This window comes from Mustela putorius, unplaced genomic scaffold (assembly GCF_011764305.1).
Source record: "Mustela putorius furo isolate JIRA1106 unplaced genomic scaffold, ASM1176430v1.1 tig00000580_pilon_pilon_pilon, whole genome shotgun sequence".
In the NCBI taxonomy this organism is placed as follows: domain Eukaryota; kingdom Metazoa; phylum Chordata; class Mammalia; order Carnivora; family Mustelidae; genus Mustela; species Mustela putorius.
The window spans coordinates 14,113,360-14,127,034 of NW_025421423.1; the positions used below are offsets into that span (position 1 = coordinate 14,113,360).

Here is a 13,675-nt window from a genome sequence, read left to right on the forward strand (position 1 = left end):
TTCTTTCTTTCTGTCAAATAAATGAATAAAATCTTTAAAATAAATAAATAAAAGATCACTCCAGCTTGAGCATTCGCTATAGGAGTCACTCACCACTTCTGTTTTCCTAACAGTTTTTGCCAGAATCCTGCGGGCTCCTGAATCTCACAATGTCACATTTGGCTCCTTTGTGACCCTGCGCTGTACAGCAACAGGCATCCCTGTCCCCACCATCACCTGGATTGAAAACGGAAATGCTGTGAGTGCCACCTGTATGGGGACTTGTCTGGGGGAAGACTCACTGGAGAGGAATTTCAGGATAGACCACATATTTGTGACAGTACCTTGACCTCTGTCATTGGTCCCACCTGTACCTCAATTTTTCAAAGCCTTCTAGGATTTTCGTCCTAGAAGTCACTTCCCTCGAAACTGAGCTCCGTGGGTTTGCTTCTTTCTTTGTATCGTAACAGAAGAGTAGAAAATCAATTGCTCTTGTATAAAAGGGAAGAGAGGTCATAATTCCTTCCCATACAGGTAAATAATTCACACAAACCTCACCAGCTTAAGAATTAGTTCACTGGAGCTGGAGGCTACTTTGATGAAAACCAATTCAGAATTAGAATCCCTAGCTATCGATTCAACATTCTTTCACTTTTTATACTGATAATAATAACCATCATACATTAAGTGGTTACTACATGCCAGGCTCTCTTCTAAGCACTTTACGTATAAACATTCATTTACTCATTCTACAAACATCTACTGATTTCTAGAAATTTACTTTTTCCTAATTTTAGGTTTGATTTATCTTTTGGGATTTCAGGTAGAAAAAGGAGAGCTAAACATGTGGGCTGAGATCATCTTTGTGACTCAGATGCTAAGTAGGCATGACTTATAATGTAATACAACCTCATTTAGTATCTTCTGTTTCTTGTAAGTCTCTTCAGAAGGGCAGGTTCTTTTCTCACCATTGGCGCCTACCCCAAGCAGGCTCTCTGACTGTTTCAGTTCTTTTAGGTGATCTTACATCACTAACACTATCCCAATTTAGTAATTCTGAGGGCCTAACTCTAAGTAATAACCAGAGTTTCCAAAGGCAATTCACAGATGGGACCTTTCTTTTCTTTTCTTTTCTTTTTTTTAAGAATTTATTTTTAAGTTATCTCTCCACCCAATGTGGGGCTCAAACTCACCACACTTGCACACACTACAGACGAGCTAGGCTCCCTTTCTTAAGAAGACTACATGCATCCACCTGCCTTCCACAAGTCCCACGGTTAGCTGCTTCTCTCACCCTCACTCATTCACTCTTACCCCACTTCCTAACTGCTATTTAAGACTCCTACAGGTTTGGGGTTGGAAGAAGTGAAGAGCAGAAACTGAAGTGGAAAAGATCTAATTTAACCGACACTCTTTTAGGTTGGCTTTCCATCACTGTGCCTGACAAGTACTTAAGACAACTCTTTCCATCATGGACACATTCAAGATTCTTGAGAAATCAAGGGATATTCAAGATGACCTCAGTGACTCATTTTCCTCAGGGCAGCCATCTCCCTCTTAGCCCCCAATTTGTTAGTTGATGGGAAGTCTTTCTGTTGGCGTCCCATCCATGCCCCAAAGAGATCTTTGGGGGGAAGACTGAAAATAACTCCAATCCAGGTCTTCTATAGAACCTGTATATCCATAAACTCTTAGATCCAGACCACTGAACAGAGCTACCCCTTCTTTGCTTCTTCCATTGGAGCTACTAGGCAGCCTGCTCTCCTTTCAGATTTTACAGGTGTGTATCAGATACATCTCTGCTGTGTCAACAAACTGCAGGTGTGTCAGGGTCCCCTAGACCACCCTCAAGTTTGATGACTCACTAGAAGGTCTCGAAGAACTCAGAAAAGCCATTATCCTTATGGTCATATTTTATTACAGCGAAAGGATATAGACTAACTCAACAGTGGGTAATCAGTTGTTCTCTCCCTGTGGAGTCCCATGGAGAGCACCTAATTCTCCAGCAATGATGGCAACATGTATGATGTCTTGTACTCAGGAAGCTCACCCAGCCATGGTGTCCAGAGTTTTTACCAAGGATCAGTTACAAAGGCATAGAGGGTTCACATGAATGACCTTAGCTAGTCTCCAGCCTTTCCAAAGGTCAAACTGATACAGTATAGCCTAGAGTTCCTGCTGAACAAAAAGAGCTATTCACCATAATTTGCACTGTAACATAAACTATCTGGCATGGCTCATGGTCTCAGATATACAAAGACACTCTTATGAGGCAGGATTTTCCAAGGGATGAGAGATTATCTCTTAGAAGCAAGTCAAAGGCCAGTTCTTTCTTTCAAATGTGCAGAGTTTGAGCACCTCAAGTCCACTTTACAGTTAACCCTTTACTACACAGCAGGGGACATACATCAGCCCTTCAGGTGGTCCTTCATACCTTAAGGAGAGGGGATGCTTTCTGAACTAGTCCCTTGGGTTGGGTGAGGATGGTTCTTACTACAGCTAAACAACTCAAACCTTGAAGAGTCATCCAAAGGGTTCTTGGCTATTTGTATTTTTCATGTCCTCTGGGATAGTCTCTCTCCAGCTTTTTAGGATCTTGGTTGCAGTGTCCATATGTTGTTGCCACACAGTATATTAACAGCAGAATTTTAAAGTCAAAGGAGTGTTTTAAATGAGGAGAAAAAAAGAAAGAGAAGAAAAGCAGGTGAGGAAGGTGAAGAGCTGTAGGATGCTAGACATGGGAAGGGAAGAAGGGTGGGGAGAGAAGTGTGTGGGAAACAAAGCACATCCCTGTGTGAAATTCTGGTGAATGTTGTGTACCAGGTAAAAGATGCCAAATTCTTAGACTACCTCAACTACTGAAGAGGGTCATCCTGCAATAGTAGCCTCTTGGGGGCTTAAATTCATTTTTTTAATTATTTTTTTCATTTATTATTTATTCCATTTTTTAATATTTTATTATTTGTATTATTTATTATTTTTCACTATTGTTTATGCTGAAGGTTTTTTTTCTGATACTTGAACAAAATTATTTTCTCATAATTTGTGTGTCTACCATGCATCTAAGTGCCTACCATGCATCTCTTCAAAATAGAGACAGTGAACAAATGTCACTTTATGAGCTTACTGCTTGAGGGACAATAAATAAGAAGAGGTGAAGGGTCAGCAGACCTAGGTTGGAAATGGTCCTCTTCCACGCATGTTCATTGTAGGGAAGTAGACTTGCCTCTGAGACACTGATTTTCCCATGTTTGTAATGACAGAGGTATCAGGTGGCTGGAGAAGATGATCCCTAATATGACATCAGGTGTATGGGTCTCGAATGTTGTTAAGTTACAGTCAAGGAACTTGTAGTTCCTGTTCTTCTTTAAGCTCTCTAATTAAATTTAAAATGTCATTTAAAATTCAAATCTTATTTGGCGATCTGTTTTGTGGCTCTTCTTTGGAAGCTGTTGTTGTTGTCTTTGGCCTCTCAAGGTAGAGTAAAGATATGTCCTAAGAAAGCTGGTGGACTGATGATAGGACTCTACTTATTTGACTTCCTCTGTGAAAACAGGAATAAGAAAATGGAAAGACATATGCTTACCAAAAAAAAAAAAAAAAAAAAAATCAGTGTTTCCAAAGGCTCATATGAGTTTAGAACTAGAAGATACAGGATTAGCCTCTGTCGGAGTTCAGGAATAATAAAAAAGCCAGATGGTTCGAATTAGTTTCAGTCTTACTGAGACCCCAACTTAATCATTCAAGATGTGATTCACCAAAAGCAGGAAGCAAAATAGACCCACTGCCTCAGATTCTAAGGCAAGAATAAAATGAACTGATAGTGACTTTTTTCCAGGAAGAAAGCAAAAGTACATCTGTGGTTCTTATGGTCAGGGAGAAGGTTGCTCTTACCGCCAGCTTTCGGTCATGGAGCTACTGCCCAGGACCAACTAGAAACCGAGATGATAGTGCTCGTGCTGACACAAATCTCAGGAAATGGAGGCAAGCTTGGGCATTGCAAACCAGAAGAGCCTCCTGAGAACAGGGAAGAGCCCACAGCCCTGGTGTAATTTGGGGTGGACTGAACAAACACGAACGCAGAGCTGGGAGCTCACGGGCACAGAGTAAGACAGTTTGAGCCGCGGCACTTCACTAAGGCACTACTAAGAACAACGGGTCCTCTAGAGGATATGACAGCTCCTTTCCTCCCTGGCTCTGTGAAAATATCAGTAACCTAAACCTCGAGCACTCAGAACAAGAGAAAGGCTAGCTATATGCCCCAAAGTGATCAAAAATTATTTTGCTTTCTTCCTACAGAAATGTCATTAATTTTTCATGAAAATGTGTAGTCTTAGAGGAACTTCAAAGCGAGCAGTAATATTCCTTTTGGTTTTACAACACTAGAAGTAGTAGTTTCATGTGGACAGAACACAGCTCACTTTTCTAAAAGAAAATAAGCTTGTATTTTAATAACCAGATTTATTTCAAGTTATACTTATCATATCTCCATTATTTTGGCATTCAAATGAAAAATGTCAAAAAATTACACGTCTCTTGTTCTTCCAATAAATACAGTTGCTAAAATATTTTAAAAGTTGAGTCATCTTAATTTGTTAAAAGAGTTTTATAAAAATAAACAACCAAATTATCTATACTGAAGACTGTTTCTGAATTTTCTTAAAGAGCGGCTCACCTTTATTTACACATATATTTTAAAAAGTAGTATTTTTGCTTCAAAGTCCATGAACTTTGGAGTCATCCTACTAGCTCTGTAAATTAAAATAATTATGTGTATCAGCTGGGATATATTATGTGGAATACTGCAGCATCCAGATTAAAAGAGGTCACTATTTATAGTAATGTTGACCAGAAACAATATGGAAATTTTTCTCAGTTTGGTATCCCTTTTTCTAGATGTATAAACAGACATTTAAAACAATCCTATTATTATATCTCCCAAAACATGGACCCTTCTGGGTCATACCCTACAGCTAGCTCCATGAGGTATTCTCAGCAAGCTGGAACTATGTACAAGACAAAGCCATCCGAGGTCTTCCTCTGCCAGGTCAAGTCGCGATGAAGTATAAGATTACCCGTAACTGTGAACAGATTCCTCAAACCAGCATTATTAATGTATTAGCAGCATTTAAAAATATTCCACAGGTCAATACTAGTTTGCCACTTTCAAAAAGCTTTTATATACATATCTCAAGTGCAAATAAGTACTCCTATTTATGATAGAGGTTTCTAACTGCCTCCTTGTCAGGTCATGCTCTCAAAAAGAGAACCCACATACAGAGCAGAGAGCTGCTTATCCAGCTCCTTCAGGTCAGTATGGCTGAGTGACCTGCAGGAAATTACATATTTACTGTAAATACCAGACACAGTCACCTCAATTAAGCACTCAGTTTTGCCTGGGCATATCTTGGTCAAAACTCAGTAATAATCTGAACCTGAGGGGCAAGAAGATCAAAATGGAGGACAAAGGGTTGTTTTTATTTTTAGGTCATCAAAAAATACTAAACTGTTGGTCAGGATGATCCATGAAGAAAGAAAAACAAATTCAAACTATGACTAACAAGGCCTGCTGTGCATGAGTCACAAACCGAATCAAGCAAGGCCTCTGGAAACAGGAGGAAAAGCATCTAGGAGCCACATCACAATTGAGCAATGAGCCTTGTCACTTGTTGGTCTCTTTGCTGAACTATTTCAATAGCTTGATGGAGTTAGGAGAAGAGAGGTTAGCGGGTTTAAAACTCATCCTCTTCCCTACCAAGAGTGTCTCAGTGACCTTGAGGAGGAGTGTAGGAATGACTTTCTTAGGTGTGAACATGAAAATAGTGCTGGTTTCTTCAACCTTGGGGATGACTCATTCCCCACTTGTGTCCTAGGCATTATGCTGACCTACTTCCTGAAGGAGGGATTAACCTTGCAAAGGGGGAAGGTGATTGTTCTAGAGATTTCCCTTCTATGAACTGGAAAGGGATTATATTTATAAATGAGATATCCCAATAGCATGAAGTGTGTTGACTGAGCACAGAGGTTTGAGGCCTTTAGCTTTCTTCTCCTTTGTTGCTTGGTTGCTAAAATTCGAGAGAGACCAAAATTGTATCTCAAATTGTTCTGCCTTTTCTAGCTAACTTGGAGATTCAAATCCGTAAGAGGCTGCACTTCTGATAAATACGATAATGACGCATCCTATCTGAATTCCCAACTGAGTGTAGGTCTCTTAAAGAAATTTTTCTCTCTGCCTTGTCAATTGCTCATCAAGTCCAGGCTGTTTATCTGGGGAAACCACCATCGTACTTCATCTGACTTAAATTGATGCTCACATGAAGTTTTTATCATAAGGATTGAAACCAGTAGTGCAGAGAAGGAATAAAAAGGCAAAGAAGCTCACTGGAAGAACTTCATGCTTAATCACTACAGAGAGTGTTTGGATCCACGACCAGCCAGCCACCTGGCAGCAGAAAGAAGCAAGCTGGTTTCACCACAGGGCTTCCCCTCCCCTTGTTAGTCTAACTGTGAAAACAGGCAAAAGAGCAAAATAACTGGCTCCAAATTGCTTATTTCCAGCCTCGTTCCCTACCATGGGACGGAGAGCTCTTTCAAGGCCACCCCTCCGAGATAAGGTCAAGGTGAATCATGGCCTGACTCCTTAGTCATTCCATTCAAATTTCCCTCAAACTGGCATTTTCTCCTCATACAGTGACAATTAAATAATTATTATAACTAGAGTAGGAATTCTAACTCTGCAACCTCACAGAAAGTGCTGGGCAGCTGTCTTCCCCCTAGAGCTGAAAGGATGGTGACTAACAACCACTTACATAAATTGACCTACCAGTTGGGTGCTAATATTGCATTGATATATCCTGGCTCTTTAAAGATGTTTTATTTTCTGATTTAAATGGTATGGCATGATGTAGGTCATGCCTCGGAAACAGAATTGGCTTTACAACCATTTTTCTTCATAACCGTCCATCCATCTGGTATGCATTTGTGGGGAACTGAACACGAGTTAACCATTTCGTAATGCTCACAAGTCTGTGGGTTGTCTGGGTGGTTTTGCTGATTTGGACCATGATTTCGTGATCTTGGCTGATCTAGTTCCTGTGACTGGCACATTGACCGGGGGCTAGTCAATCTAGAATGGCCTCACTTGTGGATCTGGTGGTTGTTCTTGGCTCCCAGCTGGGGCAACGAGGCTAACTGGGCCATGTGTTCCTCCTCCTCTACTGGGCTAGCTCTGGGTTGGTCACAGGAGGCCACAGGTTCCAAGAGCAACAAGAAAGTAAGCCACAATGTGCAAGACTTTTACAAGTCTGTTTCTGATTTTCTAAAACAAGTACAAGGCCAGTTTAGATTCAAAGCATACAGAGAGATGATACCTCTTGGGGAAAAAGCTACAAAGCTACATTGCAAGGTCATGGGCATAGGGAAGAAAAAGGTTTCAGCTATTTTTCTAATCTACCATGAGCCCTTTGATCATCATTTTGGTACTTTCTCTTTCAAGTCAACTGATGCAGCATATTAGGAAATCCCTGACCTAATTCTATCCATTTTTTTCTCCTTGACTCCACCAGGTTTCTTCTGGGTCCATTCAAGAAAGTGTAAAAGACCGAGTGATTGACTCAAGACTGCAGCTGTTTATCACTAAGCCAGGACTCTTCACATGCATAGCTACCAATAAGCATGGAGAGAGATTCAGCACTGCAAAGGCTGCAGCCACCATCAGCATAGCAGGTAGGATGGATTTCCACAATCGCACTGCTCCAGGAGAAGGGAGAGGTGGCACTATTCCACATCTCATTTGGCGGGAAATCTTTTTTCTTTTATTTTTACTCCAGTCCCCGTTGGGTGATTTCTTCCTCCTTGGGGACATTCCAGAGGTTGATCTACATAATTGATTTTAGGTGATATATTGCCTCCAAAACAAAATCCTCCAATACCTGTCCACGTGATGGGCAGCAGGTTCCAAAAGTTTATTTCTCTCTGTTTCTTTTCTCCCCTCCCTTTCATCCTCTTTTTTACCTTGCTCCTTCCTTTCTTCTTTTTTTTTTTTTAATCTGTTTTTTCATTTCCTTCTTTCCTCTCTCTCTTTCCTCCTCCTCTCTCTTTTTTTCTTTCCTGGGGCTAATCACACTACCCAAGCTCTCAAAGAGTAACTTGGCAGATACTTCACATGGTTGTGCCAATTTCTGCAAGGCTTTTTCTTGAGGGCTTTTTTACTTAGGAGCATTTGATCTACTTTGTGGTCTTTCCCTTTCCTGTTTCAGGAAAGTGATAGCAGGACTTACAGGTGTTTTCAAGGAAAAGAGCTGACATACAGATTTCTAGGATATTTGTGTTGAGTTATAAAGGTTTATTTTTAAAATGTAAATGCCCCAAAGCCTTCTGAGAACATTTGTGGAATTCCTAGAGATGGAAATAATCCCTGTATCAGGAAATGCCAGGCATGTTACACTCATAATGTGTCTCCTGCCCAAGGGTCAGCAGAGTTGCTTGGCCTCACATGTGAGGCAAGCACTGGTAGAAACTGTGCCCAGGGCCAGCTCCCCAGATCCCCGCTATGTCTTAATACCATGCCACTTCTTTGATCTTCCATGATGGGGAAATTCCTGGTAATGTTTGTGATTTTAATATGAGATTGAATAGAGACCACAGATATATATATAGGGAACACTGGATAAGGCTGGCCTTCTAACGCATGCCTATGAGGGAAGGAGAAGATTCTAAAATGAAGGATCCCTTCTGTCTTCTTCTCCAGAGATATATCTGCTTTTAGTATCTTGAGATATCATATCAATTATTCTAGAATTTCCACTGATAGGAAATTCTCTAGGAATTTCCCATCACTTCTCCTAGGGAATGGTTGAGAATTCTAATAGTGAATTCAACTCAATTGAACAAATAATAAAACAATAATTGTTTGCATAGCACCTTGTTGATAAAATACTTTTGCAAGCATTTATTAAATACTAGATTCAAGCCATCATTAGGTAGAATAAAGGATGCAAACTTAAGTAACAAATGGGATAGTTAGAAATGGAGTCCCTACCTTCCAGGGCCTCTTAATCTAGAAAGGAAGTCAGCCAGCCATATACATTATGGCACGGGCTATGTTCTACTGCAGAAGCACAGACAAAGAAAGCAGTTGGCTAGCAAGCACAGAGCATGATGGAGACTAGAAGTGAGATAAAGAACGGGAAGAAAGTTTTGAAATGTCGGGTGAACAGCCTGAGTAGGCTGGATGTATTCTTCAATCAGTGGAAAGTCATCTAATTATTTTAGAGGAGACAAGTGATACACTAAGATATATCTATTATCAAATTAACAGATGTTGGGTGTAAAAGACTAGGAGGCACGGCATGCAGTCAGGAGGCTATTCCAGGAGTCTAGAAAAGTAACAAAGGTCTGAACAACAACTGCAGCGATTAGGGCAGAGAGAAGGAGAGAGATTTAGGACACCTATCAGGGTAGAAACAATAGCACTTGAGAGGCGCCTGGGTGACTCTGTTGGTTAAATGTCCAACTCTTGATTTTGGCTCAGGCCATGATCTTAGGGTTGTGGGTTCAAGCCCTGTGTCAGCCTCCGCACTGGGTGTAGAACCTGCTTAAAGAATCTCTCTTTTCCTCCTCCCTCTGCCCTTTCCCCCACCTCTGTCTTAAAAAAAAAAAAAAAAAAAAGGATAGCATTTGAATGTGCTAGAACGTAGCCGTGTACCAGATGTGAGAGTTTGAGGAAGGTGTCTAGGACAAATAATAATAAATAAAACAAAATAAAATAACAAGAACATGAGGAGGTCCCAGAGACGAAAAAAATTAAATTTTTAATGCTTTGAATAACCTGGAATTATTCTAGTCTATCTTATGTTTTATTTGATATTTCATCAGGAACCAACGTTAAATAAATACCTTTTTGCAATACCTATCCATCCCTCCATCCATCTATTTATGTAATGTGTGTGTGTAGAGAAAGAGAGAGAGAAACATTTACATGTGAATACTCATATCCAAGAAAATAAACCGATTTTAATCTAGTTTAACCTACACGTCCTCAGGGTGGAAGAGAAAAAATAATGTTGCTAATCTTAAGAGCATTTCATTTTAGGTAATTATTCAGTTACTCACATACTGATTCCCTGCCAGGGCTCTTCCTCCCCTTCCTCCCCTCTCCCCTAGATAGCCGGAGAAAAGGGACTTGGAAACCTGCAGTGATGACCTCTGGAACAAACCCCTACCCCATCCTCTGGCGAAGTCTACAGCTGGAGAACTTGTGATCTCAACTCTTGGCTTTGTTAGGACCCAGAGGACACCCCTGGCTGGCTCAGCACCTTTGAGTCTCCTCCTATAACAGCACAGTCCTCTCCATCTCTGTCACATCCTTCATCAAGATCCTCTCTGGAGTCTACTTTGCAACCTCTGCGACTTGGTCACCCTGTCTCTCCCTGCAAAGGCATGCCTGCTGAATTCCAATTCAGCTCCTTCCTTATCCCTCATGGGGCCTGAAGTAACTTCTGGATCACTTTCATGTTATGCATAATCCATTTGTTATACAGAATCCAGGAGATTCAGGCCTATTGACCCAATTCTGCTGTTTACCCAATCATGTCATGCTACCACTACCAGACTAATGTGGCCATTCCATGTCACAGTAAGGGATGCCTATAAGGTTCCTTGCTTCTAGAGATCCAAATAAGAACTCAGGGAAAGTCTCTCTGCTTCAGCTTTTTCCTTAATTTATACCTCTCTTTTAGGATTTTGGTCCAGAGAAAGCAATCTATAAAATGTATCCAAATTCTTTTTTTTTTTTTTAAGATTTTATTTATTTATTTGACAAAGAGAGATTACAAGTAGGCAGAGAGGCAGGGAGAGAGGGAGAGAGAGAGAGGAGGAAGCAGGCTCCCCGCCAAGTAACAAGCCCAATGTGGGACCCAATCCCAGGGCGTGAGATCATGACCTGAGCCAAAGGCAGAGGCTTAACCCACTAAGCCACCCAGGCGCCCTGTATCCAAATTCTTAATTCCTCTACCTTCCTTCTTTCCATAACATACCAAGCTGGAGAGACTCCCCCTTTATCGTGGCAACTTCAGGGGCTACCATCGTAAGTAAAAAGAAGAGCATGAAGGCAGTGCTATGGCAATAAAGGAGAATCTAATATAATAGGTATATCTACATCACACCAAGGCAGATTCACTGCATGGACATGATCTTTAAGATGCTGAAATGACTACAGAGCATGACTGCCACCGTACTGGATACAGCAACATTACCTCTTTACCCCTGACCTAGCTGATCCAACTAGCTGATCCGATTGATCTCATCAGATCCATATCCGACGAGAGCCCAATCCAATGCCATTAATAAATGGAATATACCAACAGAGAAGGCAGTAAAGCTAAAAGAGTAACGGTATCTTCTGGTGGTAAAAAGAACCTTAAGTTCTGGCAAGCAGCATAGAAAGGCAGTGCCTCAAGATGAGGGGAGAAGTGGTCTTAGGCATCAATGCTGAGAAAAGACCAGAGTGAAGATGGAGGGCATCAGCAATGGTAGCTTGGGGGAGAACAGTACTAGTGTTTGTATGGGGGGAAAAAATGGTAGAAGCAATTCATGGACTGGTATACAGCAGCAGAGAGGACTTGAAATTTCCTGCCGCACAGATGAGGAGTAAGGGCAATGGTCAGTTAGGCTGGAACCAGCAGTGACTTGACTTTAGCTAATGGGCCTGGCAAGGCCTATTTAACAAGTGTTAGGTGATGTATGTGAACCAATAAATGTGAATCCTTCTGCACATGGAAAAAAAAAAATGTTACTAAGATGAATGAAGAGAGACTCCTTTAAGGAGCTAATTCATAAAAAGCTACAAGATCCTTTTGTTCATCCCCTGATCAGTTTTTCCTGTTGGAGCTCATGGACTATGAGGCCTGAAGCTCCCCTACACTTCCTAAAAATTTCCCCAGGCAGATCTAATGAGGGTGTCTCATGAGTGCAATGGAGTAAGACTTTTGAACACCAGGAGACATCTGCCATTTTCTCTTCTCCTTGACCCTTTCTTTTCCATTATGTCTGCTAGATGCCTCACAACGCTTCCAGTACCATCAATAAGGAAATCGCCTCCTGACCCTAAAGGGCTCCCTGAGGCAATATTCTAGGAAAGTGAGGCCACACTGGTGAAAACAAGATCCATGGAGCCACTTAATTCAGAATCATTTTAAAGAAGCACGAGCTTGTGCTCCGCAGACGTCCCAGAGCTTGGATATGGCATCTGTTTTCTCCATTGCTCCTTTCAGCCCCTCTCTTCTCTGGCCTCTGAGGGCCTCTGATGGCCTCAGAAGTCCAGAGTTTTGAGTCAGACATGGTGCTCTTGACATTCTGGGAATGCTTCCTGACCCCAAACTCTCCCTTCTCTCATTTCAGCCATCCTCATCCTCCCCTAGTGTTCTGTAGTCAACAGCCTTCTTTGTCACATTCTCTGTGTTTCACTTTGAAGCCTTTACTCCGTCTGTTTATTTACTCATCCCAGCAGGAAAACTGGAAATAGAAAAATCTGGTCTAGCGCTTAGGATTATGTCTAATGATATTTCTAGTGTTTGAAGGAAAACAAAAAATAAAGATCAGCCTTCATTTTCCCCAAACTCTTCCATGTGTAGGCCCAAATCCTCATGCACTGTTTGAGAAATGTGATATACTTTTCTGACTCATTTACATTTGCTGTTAGTCATCAAAAGGAGTCAGGAAAATTTTGGAACCTCTCCCTATGAACCAGGAAGCTGCATTTCCTTCCAGCCACAACCCTGAAAGGCTCAAGTTGCAATTTAAAATCACCAGGATACTGGGTATTTGGCCAGGTGCCTTCTCTTTGTCATTAGAACCCTCGGCTCTGTGACAGAGACCAACAAGACAGTATATGATGCCTGTAATGAGCGTAATTCTGGAAGAGCCAGATGGCACCCAAAGAGGCACCGGTACTAATTCTACCAAACATTTAAAAGAAGAATTAACACCAATTCTTCTCATCCTCTTCCAAAAACTGAATGGGGTAATACTCTCAAACTCATCTTATGAGGCCAGCATTACCCCAGTTCCAAAGCCAGATAAGGATATTCCAAGAAAAGAAAACTACAGACCACTTTCCCTGATGAATACAGATGTAAACATTCTCAAGAAAATATTAGCAAACCAAATTCAACACCACATTAAAAAAGAGCATTTATCATGATCAAGTGGGACTGATCTCTGGGATGCAAGGACGGTTCAACACGCACAAATAAATAGACGTGATACACCACATCAATAGAATAAAAGATGAAAAATCATGTGATCATCTCAATAGCAGGACAAAAGCATTTGCAATGATGTAATGTCTTTTCATGATAAAAATGCTCAGCAAACTGGGGATAAAAGGAATACAATAAAGGCCACATATGACAAACCCACAGCCCACATCATACTCAAAAGCGAAAGGTTGAAAACTTTTCCTTTAAGATCAGGAATAAGACAAGGGTGCTTACGCTCATCACTCCTATTCAACACAGAACAGGAAGTCCTGGACAGAGCAATTAGGCAATTAAAAGAAATAAAAGGCATCCAAACTGAAAAGGAAGAAGTAAAATTGTCTGTTTGCCGATGATATGATCTTATATATAGAAAATCCTCAAGATTCTACAAAAAAAAAAAATCATCGGAATTAATCAACAAATCCAGCAAAGTTGCA

The 13,675-nt window shown here is 41.0% G+C and overlaps 1 protein-coding gene across 4 annotated transcripts in view; it reads left to right on the plus strand.

Moving 5' to 3' along the window:
• MUSK (muscle associated receptor tyrosine kinase) overlaps positions 1-13,675 on the plus strand; it is a 96,275-nt gene that overhangs the window by 51,245 nt on the left and 31,355 nt on the right. For all 4 annotated transcript variants that reach the window (XM_004747788.3, XM_004747789.3, XM_004747790.3 and 1 more), the window contains 2 exons: positions 114-238; positions 7,545-7,704. In XM_004747788.3, coding sequence (XP_004747845.1) covers positions 114-238; positions 7,545-7,704 — 285 coding nt within the window. The remainder of the gene's footprint in view (positions 1-113; positions 239-7,544; positions 7,705-13,675) is intronic.